Source organism: Vipera ursinii, assembly GCF_947247035.1.
Source record: "Vipera ursinii genome assembly, chromosome: 3".
Classification (NCBI taxonomy): domain Eukaryota; kingdom Metazoa; phylum Chordata; class Lepidosauria; order Squamata; family Viperidae; genus Vipera; species Vipera ursinii.
Window position 1 is genome coordinate 109,300,192 of NC_139516.1, and position 25,325 is coordinate 109,325,516.

Here is a 25,325-nt window from a genome sequence, read left to right on the forward strand (position 1 = left end):
TTTCCATTAGTCGTATCCAATTTCAAATCATAATAACACTAGGCGGATCTGTGGCTCTATGTATTTGTGGATGATCCTTAGTCTGGCCTCAATAGGTGGAGGCATGCTTTCCCAAAATACCATTAGACTTCCTTTTATGCTGCTCTTGTATCTTCTTTGGTTTCAGCTATAAGTACCAGCTGCCTCATCTATTTTTAGGATAAGTGTGCAAGAGTACTATGGAGTGGAACATTTTCCGCTGCCCTTCTCTAAGTTGTAATAAATCTGACTCATGTAAAATGATAGCATGTTTCTTTACATATCATCCTTCTCTCCCTTCTACTCTATTCCTTCTACTCTCTGGTACATGTTATTTTAATTTTCCTGGCTGTGAGTCACTTGTATGTAAGCCTGGTAATAACTCATTAAAAAAGATTTAAAATGAGAGGTCATTTGGTTATCTTCCTTACCATCTCAGATTGTCTCCAGCAGGTAAAAGTTTTAATGTGTTTTACTACGGTATTTTTTATATTTTAAAAAGATGATCAGAAAAAGAACCTTGCTAAGTGTTCCATGATCTTTTTTTCTTAATATTTATACCTTGGTTTCATGCATTAATTTAAAAAAAGTAAAATATTAAGAAAAGGAGTTCTATGGCTACCTCATGGAGAGGCTTCAAAGAGGGAAATTGGAGAGAAACTTATGGTGATTTTAGGTATGTTGTTGAATTAAATTTAAAACTGTTTCTGGTGAAGAAGTTAAAATCAAGAATACAAATTATAGCTGGACATGGAATATTTAATAATAACAGTAAGTAAGAATTTAGAATGTATATGCTTGCCTCTTGAAAGGTCCAGTTGCCTCTTGAAAAAGCATCTTTAATATAACTTTAATACTTAGTACAGTGAGTAACCAAAATTTGGTGTATGCTGGCACTCCCAAAAAATACTGAGGATGACCCTAAATGCTTTGTTCTGTTTATAAGTGAATATTGGTAATTGTGCTTTGTGACCTAGACTCCTTCAGATTTAATGGTATGAAGGGGTGGTAGAGCATGCAAAAGCATTCATATTTAGTAGCTAGCTAGATCTTTTCTCTGGATTCTGATGGTTGCCCACCACAGCATGTTTCTGGTAAAGGACATATTTGTTTAAGGAACTGAAGGCTGGTTCTGTGTAACCAGCTACAGACTGTACATCTCAAAGAACCTTTTTATATTAAAATCTCAGGTGGTGTACAGCCCTGTTGTACACGAATGTCATTGTGTAACCAGGTTTACACTTATGCCTTGTTTAAAAAGTTTTCAAACACCAGTTCACCAGTTTACATTAGACTTATATAGTAGAATGTTAGAAAGCAGGCAATATTAATGGGAATTATCTCAAGTTTATGTTTCATTCTAGATATAGTATATAAGTCATTTTGTGGATATTTACTATTTTTTAATTTGTTTTATAATTTTAGAATTGTAAGCTGCCCAGAGTTGCTTGGTTGAGATTTACTTGGCTATAGAAACTGAATAAATAAACAAAGTCATGTGCAATATGTTTTGTTTTTGCTTTGTGCATTGTATGAACTCAGTTTTTGTTTTTGTTTTATAAACCATGGCTTATAGCTTAGTATAAAGTATGTATTCAAATACTTCAGCATACAGCAGTTTAACTTCTGCATGCCACTATCTACAGTTTTTACTTCTCAATATTTTTTGTACGGAGGTACACAGTAATGTAGAGGACATAGGCAACAAGGAGAACTACAAAATGCTAATGGAATAACTGCAAGGGATAGAAACTGGAAAATCACTGGTTTCCACCTGGCTTGCTACTAAACCATTTTCTTTTGAAAAGCAATATAGTGCTCAGGCATTGCTAGTTTAAAAATAAATGAAGAATAAAATCCAGGAGGTTGCAGTATAAGGGGTCTCAAGACCAAGGCATTGATGTTCATCTCAATGTTTTCCCATCAAACTCTGTTATTTTAGGCTGGTCAATTATCTAGTTCACCTATCTTCTAAGCCAGGGGTAGGAACCTCGGCTCTTTTATGACTCAGGAATTCTGGGAGTTGAAGTCCATGAGTCATAAAAGAGCCGAGGTTGCCTACCCGTTCTAAGCCAAGGTTTTTTTTTCTCACGATGGCTCTTTAAATAAAATACAATTGCTCATGTTTGGAGTAATCCTCAGTATCAAGCCATGATATCATATGTGTGTGTGTGTGTGTGTTTGCAGAATATTCAGGCAAAACAACTTTATTATCGTTAGCCTGGCATGTAAATTCAGCCTGAGTTCAGAAGCTAGGTGTTTGCCTTAATGGAATTTCACGTTGCTTATTACTGAATAAATATTAATAGGATTACATTGACTATAACTGTACCACAACTTAACTCAGAGGCAATTTACCCATGCCCGTTACTAGCAGAAATCTCTGAATTCGGTGATATTTTAAAGTCATAAACTGACTTAATTACAATTCAATTTAAAAATAAATCTTAATTACTTTTTACAGAAAACAAGATTCAAAAGATTCAACAGAATTTTTTTAATCGAAGAGTTGATAATCATGTTGTACCCCTTTTATAGTAATCCATATACCGAGATGCACCCCACCAATCCCACATTGACACATTCCTTTGCTGTTTCATTTTTTTAAGGAAACCCTGGCCGGTAGGGACAATGGCATCAAAGTGATGGAACCAGGCATTTCTTCTTTCAGTGAATCTTTAATATTCCCCTACTTTCAACCACAAACCAACGTATAGGTTTTCCCCGCATTTCATGTCTATTTAGCGGGGGGCGGGGGGGGGGAGAGAGAGAGAGAGAGATGGGCGGAGTGTATTTAACTCTACCACACTCAAGATGACCGGAGCGCACAGAAACCGACTCGTCGATAGCCATATTTGGGAGGTCTATGACTTCTCTTAGGACATATCGCGAGATTTCCAAACGCAGCTCCCGCCCTATTGAGCGCCACTGGTATTCTGAAGCTTGAGTCCCGGCGCTTGTGTCTCAGTTGGCGAGCCGTAATGGCGCCGGGTTGTGGGCGATTTTGCCGTTAAAACGACTTGGGGGGTGGGGGCCGCCTCCGCTTCGCCGCAGCGCTCAATCCCGAAGACTTGCGGGATGAGCCAACGACCTCGGTCGCCGCGAGGAAGGAGGAGAAGGAATGGAAGCGGCGTTGGAGCAGGTGAGGCGGCTCTCCAATTGTGGGGAGCCCTCCAGCTGAAACCCAATTGGGGGCTTATAGGGAAAGCGAGAGAAACTTGACAGGATTTCCGGCTTTCGGCTCCTGGGATTCAGAAGGGGGTGACCCGCTGGGAGGCTGTTTTCTACTAGCCCGTTTCGGAGTTTGTACCTCTTGTTCGTCCTGTGGCCGCCCCCTTTTCCGCACTCCATTCCGCTGCAGTTCGGCCTGGGTTGTCACAGCTTCTTCCTGGTTTAAAGGGAGGAAGCTCGGTTATGACTTAGATTCCCTGAATTAAAAGAAGTGCCTCCCTCCTACCTCTATTTTCAGGCCATTATACTGCAAGAATCCAGAATGAGCTAAATTTATTTGACTTCCAGAAGAGTTATGAGTCTAAACTGTATGAGATATAAAGAGATGGGGAAAAAGTTATTCAGAGTGGAATGGTTCTGATAATTATTTAGAGGAACTAGCCTGAAATACAGATACTGAATGTACTTATTTTTATGCATTCCCAATAAGTGCTAATGGCACAAACTCATATGCACTTGTGCAAACTAACATAAGGAATAAGGTAAGGTTTTCTCTCCAAGGAATTTACTTCTTAGCCCTATTACATTTTAGTCTGCTTCAGCAAAAGAGACATATTACAGGCTCAGAGTCAATACAGGCAGTCCTCAACTTACAACCACAAATCAGCCCCAAATTCCTGTTATTAAGTGACACTGTTGAGTTTTGCTCCATTTTACGACCTGTTTTGCCATAGTTGTTAAGTGAATCACTTCAGTTGTTAGATGAATCTGGCTTCCCCATTACCTTTGCTTGTCAGAAGATTGCAAAATGTGATCACATAACACTGGGACACTGCAACTGTCATAGATATGAATCAGTTGCCAAGTGTCAGATTTTTAGTCATGTGACGGGATGCTGCAATGGTCATAAATGTGAAAATAGTATAAGTCACTCTTCAATGCTGTTGTAACTTCAGATGGTCACTAAATGAACTGTTAGTTGAGTACTATCTGTAGAGTTTAACATCCTCTGTCTTTCAGTCTCCAAAATGATACAAAGAAAGTACAACTAAAGTGAGTTCTTAAGTTCTTGAAAAATGGCTTGAGATTTTCTTTATCCTTCGGTGAACACATTAACATGGTAGTGAGAATCATATTGCTCACCAATAGAGGTAATCTTTGATTTACAACAGTTTGTTTAGTGCCTGTTCGAAGTTACAATGGCAGTGGGAAAATGACATATGACAGTTTGAAATGTGTTTGAATATTAGTAGCTCAGGTTGGTAGTTGGGCTGGTGGTGGTGGTTTGAGCTCCGAGTTTGGCAATCTGGTTGCAAATGTTTCATCACCATTCGAGACATTGTCAATGCGCTTTGAATTGTGCTCATCTGTCAGAAGACTGGCCTTTAAATACCTTTTTGACAGCTTTCCACACTTGCAACTGTAGCAGCTTCACCATCCTCACAAGATCAAAATTAAGATGCTTGGCAACTGGCATGTATATATGATAGTTGCTGCGTTTGGAGTTATGTATCAATTTTGCAACCTTCTGACAAAGAAGGTCGATGGGGAAGCCAGTTTCACTTAACAGCCATGTTACTAACTTAACAAATAGTTAACAATTCGTTAACAACCATGGCAAGAATGGTTGTAAAATGATGCAAAGCTCACTTAACAAATGTTTCGTTTAGCAACAGAAATTTTGGGCTCAATTGTGGTCATAGGTTGAGGACTCTATACTCAGCTCATAGGGAAAGTAGAAATACATTGTGGGCAGCCTACTCACAGAATGAAGGCAGGATATTTCCCCATGCCCCATAGGGCGGGCAGCCCTGTTGGGAGGTAGCAGGTGACATCTGTTGTTGCATGGTATGTTTGAACATGGGGATTATTTGTAATTGTAGAGAGGATTTTGTGGTACAAATCCAAGTAAGAATCAATCTCATCTCTAACTTGCAATATCAACAAGTAAATGACATTGTAGGACTGTCATAAGGCACTGTCAGTCATTATTTCCTCATTCTCCTATAATATCAGTATAATGCCCCACATTAATATTGAATAATTTTTAAAGTTTTGAAAGGAACAAGGTTTTCTTTTCTTTTTTTTTTTTAAAAATGAATTCCTAGCTTTATGATTGGCTTTTCTTTAATGACTGAAAATATTTCTGCCCCCCAAAAATAAGTTAAAATGAAGTTGATTTTTATAAACAGTCCACACTTTGAGGAAAGAAAATAAGTTCAGCAGAGACAGTATTAACAAATTCTACATTTATAAAATGAATTGTGACTTTTTAAAAATTCTTGTCTATCACTATTTTTATTTCAGGTTAGTTTTGACTGGAATACTCTATTGCATTTATTTATTTATTTATTTATTTATTTATTTATTTATTTATTTATTTATTTATTTATTTATTTGATTTATATACCGCCCTTCTCCTGAAGGACTCAGGGCGGTGTACAGGGCAATAAAAATAAGAATACATTAGATGAAATAATGTTAAAACCCAAACCCATCAGGCCAGGCCGGCTTGTTCGAAACCCAAACCCATCAGGCCAGGCCGGCTTGTTCGAATAGATAAGTTTTTAGATCACGCCGGAAGGAGCGAAGGTCCTTTGATGATGGGAGCTAGTTGTATTGTTTGAATATCACCTTAACATTTTGAGTTAAATTTCTGCTGTTAAGTTAACCAGGAATTTCTTTGAAAATGAAAAATGGGAACTTGGTCAGTGCCAAGGAAATATTGTATTAATCGCTAATCTTAGTTATCTGTTTAACAGTTGGAAAACATGTGGGGATGATCTGGACAGTGATCTGGATAAAGAGCTGAAAAATGATCTGTAATGTTTTTATATAGCATACAGTATTTCCCACTTAGCCATTTTTGGTCATGTATGATATGAACACAGTCTTAGATTCATTGATTATTCCTTTGATGTGATATATGCTATCTGCTAGAGGTGCTTCTCTGGATTTTGTGAAAGAAAGAGGGAACAAACTTTGGGGGAAAAGAATAAGTTTGACATCATCACTCAAGTTTTATATCAGGACTCAAAACAGGGACAGTAAAATCAGATTTTATTTAATTGTACGTATTGATTATCCGTAGCAGCTTTCTTTTTTCATTGTCTCATCTTTTTTAAGTATTCCTTCTTTCATAAGCCAAAGCTATATTTTCTGGACAATCTTTACATTATTTCCTATCTGTATTTTTATTTAGCATGTCTTCTCTACTATGTACCCTAAGTAGACACACTTCATATATTTCTGAGTTGATAAGATGTGAGCAAATAGTACAATGCTTGCAAACTCAAAAACATAGCTTGATAATATGGTTTTAGCATACATGGGGTAAGACTGGACTTTGCTTGCAAGTAAGTCCAAAATGTGCCAAAATTGATTGGTACTCTAGCAAGTAATGTTACATATGGCAAGTATTTGAGATACATAGGTATTTGACAGCCTGTACGCTTACTGGCCAATGAAAATTAAACATTGTACAGTAGTCATTTCTCAAATCCGTATGATGAGTTTATATTACTGAAAATAAAAAAAATATTTTAAAAACATAGAAAACTTGTAATTTTTAATCAAGGGCAAATTTCAAAGCCTAGTTCTCTCTTGCCTGTCTTCTAGCAATTTCTCCTTTTTTGTTTTAAAATCTATTTTCCTTCCTACCACAAACAAAAGGATTGTGAGTACTGTAATCTACCCTCATAAATAAATCAGAGCATGCTTTTGCCACTTTTATGCAGATTTAAACCCAGATTTAAATGATTCAGGAAATTTGCTGCTTGACTGGTATGCAGATTATCCACAATATACTGTGAAGACAGGTTGGTTTCTTAAGACCTAATCTAACATTTCTGTCTTTTTAATATAGATAAGGAAGTGAAGATTCAGGTCTGGTTAAGGCTAAGGACTAACATAAAAACACGAATTGGTATGGAATATTGAAAAAAAAGTTAGATAACTTGAATAGATGGGTTTGAACAAGATTATAGAATACAGAAAATGTCTGGACTATTTAGGATGAATGACAATGGTGATAGTTCAATGAGGATCTGTTTAGGGAAAAGTCTGTTTTAAACTTAGTCTTATATTACACAGGCAAAGTAATAATTCTAAAATTAATTTGATTGTTTATGATGAACGATTAGAATATATATAGTCCTCACTTAACAACGGTCCTGTTTAGCAACCATTTCTAATTATAATAACACTGAAAAGTAAATTTAGGACTGGACCTCACACTTGCAACTATTGCATTGTCCCATAGTTATATGATCAGTATCTGCGTACTTTATAGCGAACTTCCAAGAAGCAGAGTCAATGGTGTATCCAGATGTAAAATTGCAAGTCACGATCATGTGATGTTTCACTTAACAAGCATGTCGCTTAGTAATGGAATTGCTGATCCTACTTGGGGTTGTTAAGCAAGGACTATATAATTTCTGAAAGATACAAGGTTGAGGGTTTCTAAATGGGACAGATTATTATTTAGTAGTAGATCTTGGGGGGAAATGAAAGTGATAGGCTTTAATTATGGATTGTTGATTGGACCTCCGAAGGATAGAAGGCTGAATCAACTTTGAGCCGGTCATGATCAAACTCAGGCTGTGAGCAGAATTATCCTGCAATACTGCATTCGAACCACTGAGTCACCATGGCTCCTTAATAAATAGGGAATCCTTGTGGTGAAAGTAGAAGTATGTTGCTAGGGTATGTTGCTAAGTATGTTGCTAGGGATATATACACATGCTTTTGTATGTTGATGAAGCTGTGTTGACCCTAATGCTTTTCAGCAAATGTTAGCTAGATTATATGATATATCAAGATGGTTTTAAACATTAATGTTTTGAAGACCAAGATACTTCAGCAGGAACAGTGGAGTAAATGATTGTCAAATGAATAAATAGGTTCATTTGTGTACTTTGCTGTATGTTTACTAAAGATGGAAAAATAGATGAAGAAATTTTGAGATATGCAAATACCAATGAAAATGTATGAGTACTATGTTATCTGTTGCAAGTAATGTTTATTAAAATAAGTGAAATAGCTTATTATACACAGCTCATCCTAGCTGTGTGTAAGAGTGGTTCTGCCCATTTTTTAAAATATGAAGAGTTTGGCATATCAAAAGAAATATGGGATCTTAGAACAAAGCTTGGCTACTTTAAGCTGTTGCAGACAGGTACCAGGTTTGCCTTACTGAGCTTTCCAGAGTTCCTTTGAAATTGCACAGTATGTATTCCACAGCATTGTTTTTGATGTGGACAAGACAGTAAGCAGACATGAGCACTCTAAAGGGAGGGAAATGGTTAGGAGACAAACAAAAGTGATAAATGTGAAACTGTTGCTGTCTCTTTCCAACCAGAAAGCATACTGAAGCTCACATGATTTCTCTCTTAGTGACTACTTTACTTAACAGTGGAAATGCCAGTGCAATTAGGGTCATCAAGCGAGGAAAAAACTGTTTTAGGGGAAAAAATACATCAAAAGGTTTCAGGCAATTTTAAAAGATCTCAACAAGCACAATAGTTTTCAGCACACTATACTTAATGAATGTGCCTACAAGTATTTTGTTTTTTGCATACTCCAGTTTGCATTTGCAAATTGTCTTCCTCTTCCTTCCTTCCACCTTTCCTCTTCCCCACCTCGGTCTATATCATATATGAGTCTCCCCAGTGATGGTGACCCTTTTGGGCTTGGCATATCACAAATTTGGAAAAAGCCTAACTTGACTCTGCTAGCATGCCACACACTCCCCCCCCCCACACACATACACAACAAAAGAGAAAATTCTCTTTCTCCCTCTAGGCCACCCTTAACAGTGGCACTCAGCAGCAGCTCTGAGGCTGGGCCAGGAGGACCTTAATTTGAGTCCTAGCATCATCACTGCTACTCAAAAAGGTGCATGAACTTTGGGGAATGGTATGATTGCCCAGGATCTACCACACTGCTTACCTTTTACGCGGTGGTCCTTTTTCATGAAGCAGCTTTGGAGAATGCTCTTCTGTGGCTTCTGCAGCCTTCAAAAATTATGTGAAAGGACACCCCATTCTTGTACAATTTTCTGAGGCTCCAGGGGCTGCACAGTCTTCGAAAATTATGTGAGGATGAAAATTGTTGTCAGAAGTTGGTGAATGCTGCCATAAATAGTGATGTGTCAGCTTTGACACGTATGTCACAGATTTGCTTTTACAGCCATGCTATACATCTGATGAAGTGAGCTGCAGCTCATGAACGCTTATACCTTTTAATAACATTTGCTAGTTGGATTTTTGACTGCAGAAATACAAAAATCTCCTTTGCGTCCTGAGAATTTTAGAGATTAATATGCAAAGACTTTTATTGTTTCCAGGCAAATCTTAAAAAATCTTCAGTGAGTGAAATACTCCAGATGACTTTATAAATATATCCAGGAATTTTTTAAAGTAAAAGAATGGTAAGAAAAGAACCCACTCCAAAACATAGAAAAATAGTAAAGGTAAAGGTTCCCCTGCACATGCGTGCTAGTCGTTTCTGACTCTAGGGGCTGGTGCTCATCTCCGTTTCAAAGCTGAAGAGCCAGCACTTGTCTGAGGACGTCTCCGTGGTCATGTGGCCAGCATGACTGGACGCCAAAGGCACACAGAACACTGTTACCTTCCCACCGTAGTGGTCCCTATTTTTCTACTTGCATTTTTACGTGCTTTCGAACTGCTAGGTTGGCAGAAGCTGGAACGAGTAACAGGCGCTCACTCTGTTACGCGGCACTCGGGATTCGACCCGCCAAACTGCCGACCTTCTGATTTACAAGCTCAGCGTCCTCACCCAGTAAGACACCGCGTCCCTATAGAAAAATAATATGGTTTTTTATTATTAAAGAGTCAAGTTTTATGTTGGCTAGGTCTGTTGGCAGTTTCACACTGGATATCCCAGCACACATAGATTTCCCTTCCCTGTTTGAGTAAGCTCTCTGTCAGGAAGATTTCTCTCCCATCAGTCAGTTCTCTGAGACATGTTACTGTCCTGTTTCATTTGGATTGATTCTTCTGTTTTGTGTGCTTTTCCTTGTCTAAAATGCAGGGTAGAAAATTTGCCTTTGTCTTTCTTTGCCCTTGTTATGTTGTTTCTAGTTATCCCTTCTTCATAAATTCTGTGACCTCCTCCAATACGTCTGTTTGAAGTAGTGATTTTAGCTCTTGAAGTTTGTGTTCCACTCTTTCCTTCAGTACCTAAATTGTAAAATTATCTTGTTTTATTCTTTCATTGAGAAGACAGACCAGGTCACCTTAAACGGTCCCATTTGTTTATTAGAGCCCAGCTTTTCATAAAATCAGTAATTGGAGCATCCCTTATAAAAAGCACAAAAGTCTGATGAATAGTAGTGGCCACTCTGCAGCTCTCCCCTAGTTTGTGACTGATGGTGTATCTAAAGCTCAGATGGGCTCACTTCCATATCCATCCAAGTTTCTGGTTACAGGTCGTCCTTGACTTGCAATCATTCGTTTAATGACTGTTCGAAGTTACAGTGGCACCAAAAAAAAGTGACATATGACCATTGAAGCGATATAGCCTGCCCCTTTTTAAGCAAATAGTTCATTATATAAGAAGGTAGTCTTTTTCTTCTAAAGTATATAAATTTGTAAGTTACCATACTACTGTATTTATTAGTTTATTATATAAATGTATAAAGTAGTTTTAAAATGCTTATATAAAGTATTATATTAAAAAAATTAAAAGGTTGGTTAATGGCAGGATTATTATAAGTGAGACTTCATATAAGCAGCATAATTTTGGATGCTGGGTAAAAATTGAACATTAAATATAATTTGGTTAGTGTGTACAATTTTCACACTGAATAATTGTTGAATTTGACTTGAAGTAAAATATTGAAGTAAAATATTTTGCAGGTTCAGATTTAGCTTTCTATGCTAATAAACGTCAAAATAATACTGATAACTTACAAGGTATGTGTATGAATTTCTGTTAGATCTTTCAGTGAACATTTATCTTTATGTTATAGGTGAAGTAATAGAATGTGGAGCAACAAAACAAATGAGTTTCCCTTACACAATCCAAAATTCCCCCAAAACAGGAATTCCACCAGAGGTACAAATTTATTTAATTCTTATCTCACTGGGTGCAAAGAATTTTATCTGACTTTCTAAATTTTAACAGAACAAAAATTTGTGTTAAACTGAAATGATATCCATTGGGAAGAATGGTCAGATAACAAGTTCTTCTTTCTTATTCCCTAACTTCTGCTAGCAAACATTCTGGTTTCTATTTGCAAATTTGTTAGGTAAAGGTAAAGGTTCCCCTGCACAAGCGTGCTAGTCGTTTCCAACTCTAGGGTCTGGTGCTTATCTCCGTTTCAAAGCCGAAGAGCCAGCGTTTGTCCGAGGACGTCTCCGTGGTCATGTGGCTGGCATGATTAGACGCCAAAGGCGCACGGAACGCTGTTACCTTCCCACCGTAGTGGTCCCTATTTTTCCTACTCAACCTTGGCATTTTCTTGACCATCATCACAAAAACACTTCAGCTTGGGACAACCATATTTTGTCTGAATCAATGCTTCTGAAACATCCATATCTCAGTTTTGATGTCGCCTGAATCATTTTGTTCGTGAACCATTTTGTTTTGCCCTCGATTGGGTTCATACAACATAGTAACCCCAAACCAGATAAACTTACATTACGGTTTGTTGTGATGTGTAAAGCTGGCCACAGTCAAGTAAGTATATTCAGAGAAAAAATATTGTAAATATATTGTTTTAAATAGTATATAAAACTTACTGAACCTTGCAATATGTTTGTCACACAGGTGATGCTTGAATGTATTTAATAAGTGCTTCTTTTCATTTTTTTTTCTGCAGATTTAACAGAATGGGATGCTTTTTCACAAACAAAGGCAGCAGTAAGTAGTATTTTAGCATTGAGTTAAATTAAAAAGAAGCCATACAGGAGACTGTATTTAAAAATGAAAAATATTAAGTGTTATGCTTATCCTGGAAATGTTCTAGGACAGTAAAAGATTAAGATGCTTTTTCAGTAAAATACAATCACTATCCTCCTAAAATGCACATAGAAGTAAGCCACCCACTAGTTTGTCCTATCTGGACACTGAGCTCTTTTTTTATGATCCTAGGATTCCTAAAATTAGGAATTAATTCCAACAGACACTCTCTCCTCTTGTGTATACAGTTGCTGAAGTTTTTTTTCTCCTTTTTCTTCCTTCCTTGTTTCTGTCAGTCACCCAGATTTTAATGCTAGTTCTCTGAAAATGCAGTTGATCTGCTAAGCTAAGGCAACTCTTCTCAATTCCTAATATACAGTTTGCGTTTACAAAAAAATTACTGTTAAGGAATTTGCCCAGAGTTTTCCAATATAATGAATTTGATGTGTTTGGTCTGATACATCACATTTTCATTTATCCTTCTGGTTTTCATTCATTTTCTTTTTTTCAGGATTGAAAAATGTAATATAAATTGCTTCCTGCAAAGAAAAATGTTGCATTAATGTGTTTCACAATTGTGTGAAACTATTTTTGATTGTACAAAGGTGAAATTAAAATCTGAGCTCATTTTACTTGGGTTAGGGAATGTTTTGTCCAATTTTTGTAAGCCTTTTTTACTTTTTTTAAGTGGCAATATAACAAATTTAAAATGTTGATACCTTTCCTATCCCATTTAATCTATCTAGTTGCGGCATATGGAGAACAAATTGGAAGTAGCTCCTATTAGCATAGCCGGATTGGATTCTGTCATGGAAAAAAAGCCATCAATTAGTACTACCAGGAAAATAAGCAGGAAAGGTATGTATTAAGGGCTTTTGAAAAATGAGCTTTCAGTTGCTCAGCATTTTTAAGTGGAGCATTTTTGGTCTGCAACCAGCAAAATCAGCAAATTACAAATGGCAAAACTTGAAAGTTTTGTTTGAGAAACAGAATTCCTGCGTGATGGCTAGTAGGGTACCTTAAGTTCTCGCAGTGAAAAAGTTCTACACTGAAAATAATTACGGATGCTGCTATTGCTGATGTGCATGTGAAGAATAAGAAGAGATGGTTTCTTGTTTTTGTAACCAGAAGTTTGCCTTCATAATATTTCCAGTGGTGTTGCATTTTGTTATTAGTGTTATGCAGTGCATCATTTTAATTTAGGACGAAGTGCTTTGAGTACGGTACATAGTCATAAATCTGTTCCAGCAGTCCTACATAAACATCCCATTATCCTCTCCATTCCATCACCATCACCACCCTTTTCACTCTGCATCATGAACCCTTCTACTGCAGCCCTGGATATGCTCTCGACCCCTCCATCAAATATAATCCTTGGCTGGGACAAAATTGTCTCTCTTTTATAGACCTAAGCTTTGGGGCAGCAGTTACTTTAGGCCAGATATCCTGAGGATTGTTGTTGTTGTTACACCATGATGGGATCGCTCAGGAACTGTCAGAACTGTTTTTGTTCTCCTTAATGAAAATGCTTTTTTAAATTCCCCTTTTTGCTTCCTCTCATTTTTTGTTTCTTCATTTTGTCATTTTAGATATTTCAGGAATAAGGATGCCTTTTGTGGGTTTTTTTTCACCATATCAATACTCTGTCTTTCTGTTATAAATTTTTGTCTATAAATCAAATTTTGATCATTTTTTCTGGTGGTGACATTGCCAAATTTAGTTTATTTTGTTAGGCATTTACAAAACAGATCAAAAAACATAAGTCATTAAAACTGAGACTACTATTATAGAAGAAAACAATTTGAGTAACATAGTTGTTAAAAACTGATCAGAGAGAGATATGACTTAATTTATATTTAAGATTTTACATAAAGTAAAAAATCTAAACAAAAAGAGAAAAATCCTAGACAAAAATTAAGAAAGAAAAGCAAAGTTAAATGTCTATGGAGATTCTCAATCATCCAGGTCATAGTTACTCAAAGATGCTTTTTCACGAGCCAACTGGATTTTTTTTGTTTTTCTTTGAAGACATTTCACTTCTCATCCAAGAAGCTTCTTCAGCTCTCCACCATCCAATCAGAACTGAAGAAGCTTCTTAGATGAGAAGCGAAACGTCTTCAACGAAAAACAAGAAAGTTCAGTTACCTTGTGAAAAAAAGTATCTTTGGGAAAAGCAAAGTTATGAAATATAATGATTTCCAACCTCTTCAGTAGATACTGTTATTAACAAACCTATCATTTCTCTTCCCTTTTAACTCTTCCAGAAATCTCTTCATCCCCTTATTTAATTCTCATCTGTTTGAATCATTAAATACATACTGTACATCATTTTATTGTTTTCTTCTTTTAGCAAAATGTTTATAGAAGATTTCCATTCTTTTAAAAATATTTTTTCTCTCCCTTTTGCCATTTCCATGAGTTCTGACATTTTTATGATCCACTCTTCCACTGTTGGAATTTCAATACTCTTCCATTTTTGTGCATATAATAATCTTATTATTAATATATACAAACTTAGTCTTTCATGAGTCTTTTCTGATTTGGGATCCATAAATCTCAATAAAAATTTATGGGGTTTTGGCAATATTAATCTTTAAAATTCTTAAGGTCTTTGTATGTATTTGTATCCAACATTTCATAGCTTTTTCACAAGTCCACAATGCATTGTAAAGTGTCTTATGTTTTTCACATTTCCCGCACTGACTTAATCTACCTTTATACATTTTTGATAATTTTCCTGGCATCATGTACCAATGAAAACATTTTATGTAAAATATTTTCACGAAATATAACCCAATGTAAATTGTATTTATCCACATTTTTTGCTGTGTATCCTTCTACATACTATAGCCAAAATTGCTAGCCCATTTTATAAGTGTTTAACTTGTTCTTCTTCAGTTTCAAAAGTAAATAAAAGTTTATACATTTTTGCAAATGCATAATTATCATTTGTACAATACTCACTTACAAATTCCATTGTAGATTTTCAATTCAGTTACATGTATATATTAAATCATTCTTTTAATTATGTATATGAAAACAATATCCCTCTGCAGTCAGTTGTTCTCTTGACTTAAATTTAAGTTCTCCATCTTTCTTCATTAGTAAATCCTGATACATCTCTCATTTTTCTCTCTCTCTCTTCTGTTCCTCGTTTTTAAAATATTTCCAGTGCTAAGATCAATAAAAGTATTTTCAGGCACAGCCTGGATTTGTATTTGTATGGCATTTCTCACATAATGATTTTTAAAATCCACCTTAATTTTTACTTTATTGTGCCATAAACATTCATGCCAATTAAACCTCAGGTTGCATCCTTTCAGTTCTAGCATTCTTCTATTTCTCAGCAATACCCAATCTTTCATCCAAACTAAACTGTTGGCTGCAAAATACAGTTTAATGTCAGGTAAGCCTAGTTCTCCTCTATCTTTTGCATCCTGCAGTATTTCATATTGAAACATTGGTTTCTTCCCTTACCACACGAATAAATTTTTTGCCATTGTTTAAATGGTGCCTCACTTTTTAAAAACTGGTATTGTTTGAAATAAAAACACATCATTCTAGCCAATACATTCATTTTTATGACAGAAATTCTACCAAGCAATGATTCTGCATTTCCCCCAATCTTAAATGCAGTTTTGTAGTAGCTTAATTTGTTTTTTTTCTTTTCGGGGAACATTTTAATTTGTCTCCCTTGATCTATGTTTCTGCTGATTTTTTTTTGCATATTTTGCCCTCTGTTTTTTTTTTAGTTTGGAATTCTATAATATAAATTGAGTTCTCAAAAATAGAATACTTGCATCCTAAAATGTCCTTATTTTTGTTTCTTTACTCGGATTGTTTTTGAAGAATTCCTTCAATTATTTTTACAGTTCTCAGTAATTGATTTTTCTGTAATACAGTTTCCTTTAATCTCCATCTATATGTTTTTTATTTTTTTCTGGCATAACGATCTGAGCATGTTTTTATAATATCTCTACTTGGCTAGTTTATATAGATTGCTTCTTTGAGATTTATAACATATCTAAAAAAAGAACTATGTCTTTAAGAAAAGTATACGTGTACAGATGGTCCTCAACTTACAACCACAATTGAGCCCAAAATTTCTGTTGTTAAGTGAAACATTTGTTAAGTGAGTTTTGCCCCATTTTATGACCTTTCTTGCCACAGTTGTTAAGTGAATCACTGAAGTTGATAAGCTAATAACCCAGTTGTTAAGTGAATCTAGCTTCCCCATTGACTTTGCCTGTGAGAAGGTCATAAAAGGTGGTCACATGACCTTGGGACACAGCAACGGTCATAAACATGAATCAGTTGCCAAGCATCTGAATTTTGATCACATGGGGATGCTACAAAGGTAACTGTGAAAAACGGTCCTAAGTCACACTTTTCAGTGCTGTGGTAACTTTGAATGGTCACTAAATGAACTGTTGTAAGTTGAGGACAAGCTGTATATTTCCTGGAATTTTTGTTTACCGATCTCCAAATAGGCACAGTCACTTAAACCGCCCTTTTTGCCACTCAGAAGCATTTAGGGCTGTTTGCAGCATCCCACGGTCATTTTATTGTTGTTCAGCAAAACTATACCCATAGCAGACCATGCTTAATGACAGTGGTGGTCACGTTACAATGATGGCGGTTGCTTTACAACCTTCAAAAAAATAGTTATTTAATCTGGTTAGTCAGGTGGGTGATCCGATTGATGATCAGCATGAGCTACTACCATGATGGGCAGGCTCCCTTAGGGTCGCTACTCTATCTGCATTCTAGATTTGGATGACTCTAGTCCTGTGGCATCTAATTCTTGCTGGGCTTGTCTCTTGATCTTTCTGTTGCCACAACTCCTCACTGTAATTGTAGTTTTTCATATCTTACTCTTTAACAGATAAACTTTCCCAATTCCTCCAACATTTTTGTTAAGTGTCTTGAATAATTCATTGTTCCATCTATTGATGTTCTGTCAAAGTTTCCCTTCCTGATGTAATCACTTCTGTAGTTTTTGGTGAAAGGAGAAATTGTAAAAAGCAGGGGGAGAAAAAGACTCACAATTAGCAATTTTATTCTCAAATATTATATATTTATGGTATTCCAAAACATTTTGTAATTCCCTGTTTCATTTTTCTATCAGTACTGTTGTGCTTCTGTTTGTCAAAGCCAGTCAACCCTTTTTTTTGTGTGTCAACAATCCAAAACAACACTTATTTTCTCCCAAAGGTATGCCTGTTTATTTATTATGTCTCCTTTTACTTGTTTAATTAGCAGAAGTCTCAAATTCAGCTGGTAAATTAGTCTGTTTTTAACTTGCTTAATCCAAGGTCTCAGAGAGTTTTCCCATTTTAAATTTCTTCCTTACTATTTTTAGCTCTTGACTTTTTATTTCTTTTGTTGGGCTAAAGACTGGGATTAGCCTCTCTGTTGAATCAAAGGACTCTCTTGCCAATAGGTGGCAAAACACAAAAAGTGCTTAAATAGACCCGGTGAGTGCAAATGTCTTTTAAAATCTCCAACTGAGGTTTGTAGCTTGGTCTTTTCCACAGCTCCTGGTGCTATGTATGAGAGGTACCGGAAGCATTCCTTTGGATGCTGCTAGCCTTTTCTCAAGGAGCAGCCTTCCGAAGCACAGACGGGCATTTTCTCCAGGGAAGCGCCATTTGCTCAGGTGTGAAACTCAGTCGCTGGCTAGATGCTAGCCAACATTCTGTTGGAGGTCCCAAGAGAGAAAGAGGTGACTTAAGATACTGTTCATCATTGAAGAGAAACCTAGAGCATTGCTGGAAAATGATATAGAGCAAAATCTGGAGCATACGTTAGACCAGGCGTAGGCAACCTTGGCTCTTTTATGACTCATGGACTTCAACTCCCAGAATTCCTGAGCCAGCACAGTTAGACAGAGCTGCTATTAAGAGTTACTTTGTAAAGCATTTCTCCCTCCTTATTGCATGCGTGGATTGACACCTAGTGGCATTGTTTAAAGTGACCGGGCTCTCCTGGATAGATCAGGCTTGGAGGTTTATCTGCAAGGCTGCTCAGATAAATATGATGGACATCAGTCAGACAGAATTGCTCACATCTGCTCCCAGTTGAATACCAGTTGTGGGGCAGGACCTATAGGATAACTAGAGTATAGTCTTGCTTAGTTATTTGGGAGAAGTTTGAACCGGTTGAATCTGATGAAGTGGCCAGTTCTCACAATTGTGAACTTGGTTATCTGTGTACTAGATCAATGCCTTCTGGCCGACTAAGGCCTCCAGGGAGGTGATATGTGGTTGAGTTTTTGCAGAGGTACATTTTTTTGAGAGAGGGCCATCCCACCATCCCTTAAAGAGGTGGTGGTTCACCCTCTCCTCAAGTAGCTATTGCTAGACTGAACCAGACTGAACAGCTTTTACCTTTTTACGGAATGTAGTTAAAAAGATTCCAGAATATCTAGAAGAAACAGATTATCTAGACTCTTTCAGCCTGGTTTCAGGCTTTGATATGGGACCAAAACAATATTAGTTGTAGGAGGCCTTTCTGCAACTACTTCTTGTGCACCAGTTGTACCTGTCACTGGACCAAGAGACTCAGCTCATAGCCACTGATACCCTCGTCGCCTCCCATATGGATTATTGTCATGCACTCTACATAGGGCTGCCCTTAAACAGCACCCAGAAGTTAAGCTGGTTTCAGAATGGTGGCTGTGCAGGCACGCTATAGTGCTCCTTCTATCAACACACATTCCATCTCTACTGTGAGTTGCATTGGCTACCAGAACATTTCCAGGTTCACTTCAAGGTAGTAGTGATTCCCTATAGAACCTTTCATAGCACGGAACTGGGTTATTTAAAATGATTGCCCCTCCTCAGTTGCATTTATCCAGCAGGAGAGGCGTAATCTAGGTCCTGTCTACTAGTTTGCCTTCATAATATTTCCAGTGGTGTTGCATTTTGTTATTAGTGTTATGCATAAACATCCCATTATCATCCTCTCCATTCCATCACCATCACCACCCTTTTCACTCTGCATCATGAACCCTTCTTCTGCAGCCCTGGATATGCTCTCGACCCCTCCATCAAATATAATCCTTGGCTGTGACAAAATTGTCTCTGTTTTATAGACCTAAGCTTTTGGGCAGCAAATACTTTAGGCCAGATATCCTGAGGATTGTTGTTGTTGTTACACCATGATGGGATCTCTCAGGAACTGTCAGAACTGTTTTTGTTCTCCTTAATGAAATTGCTTTTTTAAATTCCGCTTTTTGCTTCCTCTCATTTTTTGTTTCTTCATTTTGTCATTTTGGATATTTCAGGAATAAGGATGCCTTTTGTGGTTTTTTTTCACCATATTAATACTCTGTCTTTCTGTTATAAATTTTTGTCTATAAATCAAATTTTGTTCATTTTTTCTGGTGGTGACATATTGCGAAATTTAGTTTATTTTGTTAGGCATTTACAAAACAGATCAAAAGACATAAGTCATTAAAACTGAGACTACTATTATAGAAGAAAACAATTTGAGTAACATAGTTGTTAAAAACTGATCAGAGAGAGATATGATTTGGTGGAGCAGTGGGCTAATGCCTCCTTAAGTAACACCAGCTGCCTGCAATTAGTGCAGGTTCGAGTCCCACCAGGCTCAAGGTTGACTCAGCCTTCCATCCTTCCGAGGTAGGTAAAATGAGGACCCAGATTGTTGAGGGCAATAAGCTGACTTTGTAATAATGCCGCTTGGGGGGGGGGTGAAAGCCCTAATAAGCAGGCATATACATAGAATGAAGGCTATTGCTAAGCACATTGATTTGTGCTTTAGATTGTAAGCTGCCCTGAGTCTTAGGAGAAGGGTGGGATATAAATGGGATTTAAAAAAATTATATTTAAGATTTTACATAAAGTAATGTTGTGATTCAGGGTCACCCTGTGGGTTCGGCAGTTGGGTCAGATGATTCAGAGGAGGAGGAGGGGGGTGTTGGAGAGGTTGCTGAGGGTGTTGGAGAGGTTGCTGATGAGAGCCCTCAGCCAGGCCCCCCCCACCTGGTTACGACGCAGACCCAGCTGTGTGAGCCTGACAGCGTGGATGAAGATGACCCACAGCTGGCCCTGTTCAAGGACGCCCGACACAGGAGGCAGTCAATCAGGAGTAAACAGAGGAAGGCAATGGGGCACCTCGGAAGGAGGCAGAGAGAAGCCACGCCCTGAACTATTTAAAAGGGGAATGCGTGGGAGGGCTGGTTTGCTGAAGGCAACCGTTTGAATAGCTCCTGTTTCCTGGTTCGTGTCTTGTTTTTGCTCTGTTTGCTTTTGTGTCCATAAATTTGGCAGGCTTAGTTCTTGTAAATGGGTTGTCCCTGCCTTATCTGCAGGGCCGGTAGTAGGCTGGTACAGAACAAGTAAAAAATCTAAACAAAAAGAGAAAAATCCAAGACAAAAATTAAGAAAGAAAAGCAAAGTTAAATGTCTATGGAGATTCTTAATCATCCAGGTCATAGTTATTCAAATATGCTTTTTCACGAGCCAACTGAATTTTTTTTGTTTTTCTTTAAAGACATTTCGCTTCTCATCCAAGAAGCTTTTTCAGCTCTCCACCATCCAATCAGAACTGAAGAAGCTTCTTGGATGAGAAGCGAAACGTCTTCAAAGAAACACAAGAAAGTTCAGTTACCTTGTGAAAAAAAGTATCTTTGGGAAAAGCAAAGTTATGAAATATAATGATTTCCAACCTCTTCAGTAGATACTGTTATTAACAGACCTATCATTTCTCTTCCCTCTTAACTCTTCCAGAAATCTCTTCATCCCCTTATTTAATTTTCATCTGTTTGAATCATTAAACATATACATCATTTTATTGTTTTCTTCTTTTAACAAAATGTTTATAGAAGATTTCCATTCTTTTAAAAATATTTTTTTCTCTCCTTTTTGCCATTTCCATGAGTTCTGACATTTTTTTTTATTAAAAATTTTTACAATACATTTTTAAATACAAAAAACTCCCTCCTCCCCCTCCCCTCTCCCCAACTCTCCAGTCTCCTCCCCCCTCCCCGACTTCCCAGAGCTGAATACAGGGTATAGTGATACAAACATAAGCTAAAATATGCTAACAAACAAAAGTAAAACATTAAATTCTATCGCACTTTAACTCTCCATAGTCATATTAATAAAATAACAAATAACTAATTATGCATCATAAAAATCCACTACTTATTCAAATGCTAAATGAAACTTTTTAGTCCCATATTTATTCTGAATATATTCAATCCATCTTCTCCATTCCACGATATATCTCTGTTGCGATTGGTCTTTCAAATATGCTGAAATCTTTGCCATTTCCACCAAGTTACCCCTGCGTTAGACAGTTAGAGCTGCCATTAAGAGTTACTTTGTAAAGCGTTTCTCCGTCCTTATCCCGATTGACACCTAGTGGCATTGTTTAAAGTGATCGGGCTCTCCTGGATAGATCAGGCTTGGAGGTTTATCTGCAAGGCTGCTCAGATAAATATGATGGACATCAGTCAGACAGAATTGCTTACATCTGCTCCCAGTTGAATACCAGTTGTGGGGCAGGACCTATAGGATAACTAGAGTATAGTCTTGCTTAGTTATTTGGGAGAAGTTTGAACCGGTTGAATCTGATGAAGTGGCCAGTTCTCACAATTGTGAACTTGGTTATCTGTGTACTAGATCAATGCCTTCTGGCCGACTAAGGCCTCCAGGGAGGTGATATGTGGTTGAGTTTTTGCAGAGGTACATTTTTTTGAGAGAGGGCCATCCCACCATCCCTTAAAGAGGTGGTGGTTCACCCTCTCCTCAAGTAGCTATTGCTAGACTGAACCAGACTGAACAGCTTTTACCTTTTTACGGAATGTAGTTAAAAAGATTCCAGAATATCTAGAAGAAACAGATTATCTAGACTCTTTCAGCCTGGTTTCAGGCTTTGATATGGGACCAAAACAATATTAGTTGTAGGAGGCCTTTCTGCAACTACTTCTTGTGCACCAGTTGTACCTGTCACTGGACCAAGAGACTCAGCTCATAGCCACTGATACCCTCCTCGCCTCCCATATGGTTTATTGTCATGCACTCTACATAGGGCTGCCCTTAAACAGCACCCAGAAGTTAAGCTGGTTTCAGAATGGTGGCTGTGCAGGCACGTTATAGTGCTCCTTCTATCAACACACATTCCATCTCTACTCTGTGAGTTGCATTGGCTACCAGAACATTTCCAGGTTCACTTCAAGGTAGTAGTGATTCCCTATAGAACCTTTCATAGCACGGGACTGGGTTATTTGAACGATTGCCCCTCCTCAGTTGCATTTATCCAGCAGGAGAGGCGTAATCTAGGTCCTGTCTACTAGGAAATACTTTCTGCTAGGTTCAGGAAAAAAAGCCTTTTCTGTTGTGGCACCTGTCCTTTGGAATATCATTCCCTCAAGAGAGCAGATGGGCCCCAACACTATTGGCCTTTTGCAAGGCCTTAAACGTGTGGCTTTGTGACTGGGCTTGGAAAACCGGGTGTGCAGTAGAGCCTTCTGCAGTGCTTATGTTGACTCTTGTTTGATTTTATAACTTGGCTGGGGATTGTGTTATATTGTTTTCTTATGTGGTTTTCTATGCTTTTTATATTATATTAATATTACTTTTAATGGTTGTAAGCAGCCCAGGGCCATGTACAGATAGTCCTTACAGCCATTCATTTAATGGTTACAACAGCGCTGAAAAAAGCTGACCTACAACCTGTCCTCACGCTTATGACAATTGCAGCATCCCCATGGTCATAAGATCAAAATTTGGGCACTTTGCGACCAGCATGTATTTACAACAGTTGCAGTGTCCCAGGATCACATAATAACCGTTCACATCCTTCCCAAGGGACTTCCGACAAGGAAAGCCGGTGGGGGAAAGGCAGATTTGCTTAACAACGGCAAAGAGTCTCAGCAAAAATTGTAAAATTAGGTGCAACTCACTTAGTGACTACATCATTTAGCGAGGGATGTTCCATTTGTAAGTCAAGGACTTTGAGGTGGCTTTGAGATAAGCAGTGATATCAATTGAAATAATATACAAACACTGGTTTAAAAATCTACTGAAATGTATCTATTAACACTAAAAATACATTTATTTAATTCTCTGTAAATAAATGCCAATATACTTATTTTTGCTTGTTTGCTCCACAATTTTCCTGCATGGGATCAGGACGTCCTGCAGTGAGTATCTCTCTCCTAATCAGTATAGAGGCTAACTGGAGAAAGTTTTGACAGTGCTTCCGGTTGGGGAAAAGAAACATTTCCTTTCAGAGTTTTGGCCCTGCCTTGCTGCAGAGTACACACTTACTCTACCTAGAATTAACAGCCAATATTCTCCCTTCTGTTTTTCTCCCCAGTCCTTTCTTTTTACTGTCCATTTCATGATTCAGTCTTGCCACGGCCACCAAGCAAATAAGGAGCATTTTGCTGTTCAGTGGTATATCAGAAGACCACTCCAATATCTGGGGCTGAGGACTAGCTCTGTTGGTGCTCTAGTTTGCTTTTTTGTTTACTTGACATGTTAACCTCAAAATAGACAATACTTTGGCTACGCAAGCTGCACAATTCTTAGAACTACTAGAACTCCTATTGCTACTCCCTTAGGGACCTAGATGGCCAAGCATCACAAAGGATCGGTTTAGTAGTTCCAGGTCCCCTGTTTTCCTTTCCACCCTGTGCCAACTTCTGATCTCAGTTCAGGAGGAGCTAATTTCTCCGATCAGCTCACATTTTTCCTGCAAGAGGAGCATGGAAATCTTTATAGATTTACCCAATGGAATAGGACAGAGTTCCTCTCTTATTATCAATTGCGACATTTTAATTCACACTGCCCTAGGTTATCTCAACCACCTGTAGTGGGTGGCCTACCTCGATAGCACTGGTTTTGGAGAGCATAATAAAAATAAATCGGAGAAGAACAATTTAGTATGGGACTCACGTGTCCATAGCTTTGACATAAAGTATGAGGCTGAAGAAGTGGATCATATCGTCAACCTGGAGAATCCAGCAGGCATTCAGATAGCTGAGGCAGTTCCTAAAGACTACCTGAGAAGGTGGGGGCTGTTAAACACTCCCCCCCCCGAATTCTAATATAACATGACAGCAATTATAAATAGCAGAATAGAATTGGTCACTTCTCAAGAGATGATGGTGGCAGTTCACCTGATTAAGCCACATCAGTAACTGGGTCACATAAGAGTATATTCCAGGCTCTTTCTCCTTTATTCAAAACAACTCTTAAAGCTTTGGATTGTGACATCCTGTTTCAGGTCCTTGCCGCTCATTGCCCTGCATTCAGACCACCACCTTGACTCATGGAAATATGCTAGGAACTCTCTTGTTTTAGCCTTTTTGATTGCTTGGGCCTGTAAATGATTCCTGCTGGCAGATTGCAAACTACTCAAGTAAAAGATAGCTAAAAAAATTTCTAACTCCAAGTTTTAATTACCCTCTATTAAAATATTTGTCTTATCACCACTGGTTATCTTTTCAAGATGGCAATAAAGACTCTTTGAGTTATTGTTCTGTTTTCTCTCTTACCTACCTTGCATAGGACAAATGGTTTCCAAGCCACAAAAATCTTAGAATGTACAATTTCAGTGCCATGAGGTTTTGTTATTAATCTGGTAACTGGCCCAGTAATGAAATGGGCTGCTCCGTTGCCTCTGCTACAAAACCCTTGGCTGGCTCATTTGGATGAATTCATAAGCTATAGTTAAAAATAGTGTTTGAGGATCCTACCAAATTAGCAACCAACAACCCTTGCACCTGACAGTTAGAGCAGGGGTACCACCTCCAGCTGTGGATGTGAACGACTTCAGGCTGTTGCTCAAGATTCAGAATGGAATGGAGCCATATTAGTAGGCTTAATTTCAGGAAGGCTTAATTCATGTGAAATACCAGATGATTTGCCTACAGCTATTGTCCGTCTGTGCTGCAAGATCTGATCCAACTTTGCTTGCGGGTTGATAGGAGCCTGGAATGGTGATAAAGTCCTGCTTTGTTCCATCAAGAAACTTTTAGGCCAGAAATGTTGCCTTTGTGAGCCCCTGGAAGAGAAACATTATTGTCTTACGAAGAACCCATGCAGATTCGGAGAGCTTGATTTCATTTGTCTCTGAAGAAAGCTGAACCACAGACAGGTTGTCTATGCCTCTACCTCAGAGGCTAGGTCTCTTGCCTCCACATATTCATTGAAGCAATATTGCCATTCCTC

At 37.8% G+C, this 25,325-nt stretch overlaps 1 protein-coding gene across 1 annotated transcript in view; it reads left to right on the plus strand.

Moving 5' to 3' along the window:
- Positions 1 to 2,961: 2,961 nt before the first annotated feature.
- LOC310638025 (centrosome-associated protein 350-like) overlaps positions 2,962 to 25,325 on the plus strand; it is a 130,049-nt gene continuing 107,685 nt past the window's right edge. The window contains exons 1-4 of the mRNA XM_083358712.1: positions 2,962 to 3,160; positions 11,183 to 11,268; positions 12,035 to 12,075; positions 12,861 to 12,972. Coding sequence (XP_083214838.1) covers positions 11,196 to 11,268; positions 12,035 to 12,075; positions 12,861 to 12,972 — 226 coding nt within the window. The 5' untranslated portion in view covers positions 2,962 to 3,160; positions 11,183 to 11,195. The remainder of the gene's footprint in view (positions 3,161 to 11,182; positions 11,269 to 12,034; positions 12,076 to 12,860; positions 12,973 to 25,325) is intronic.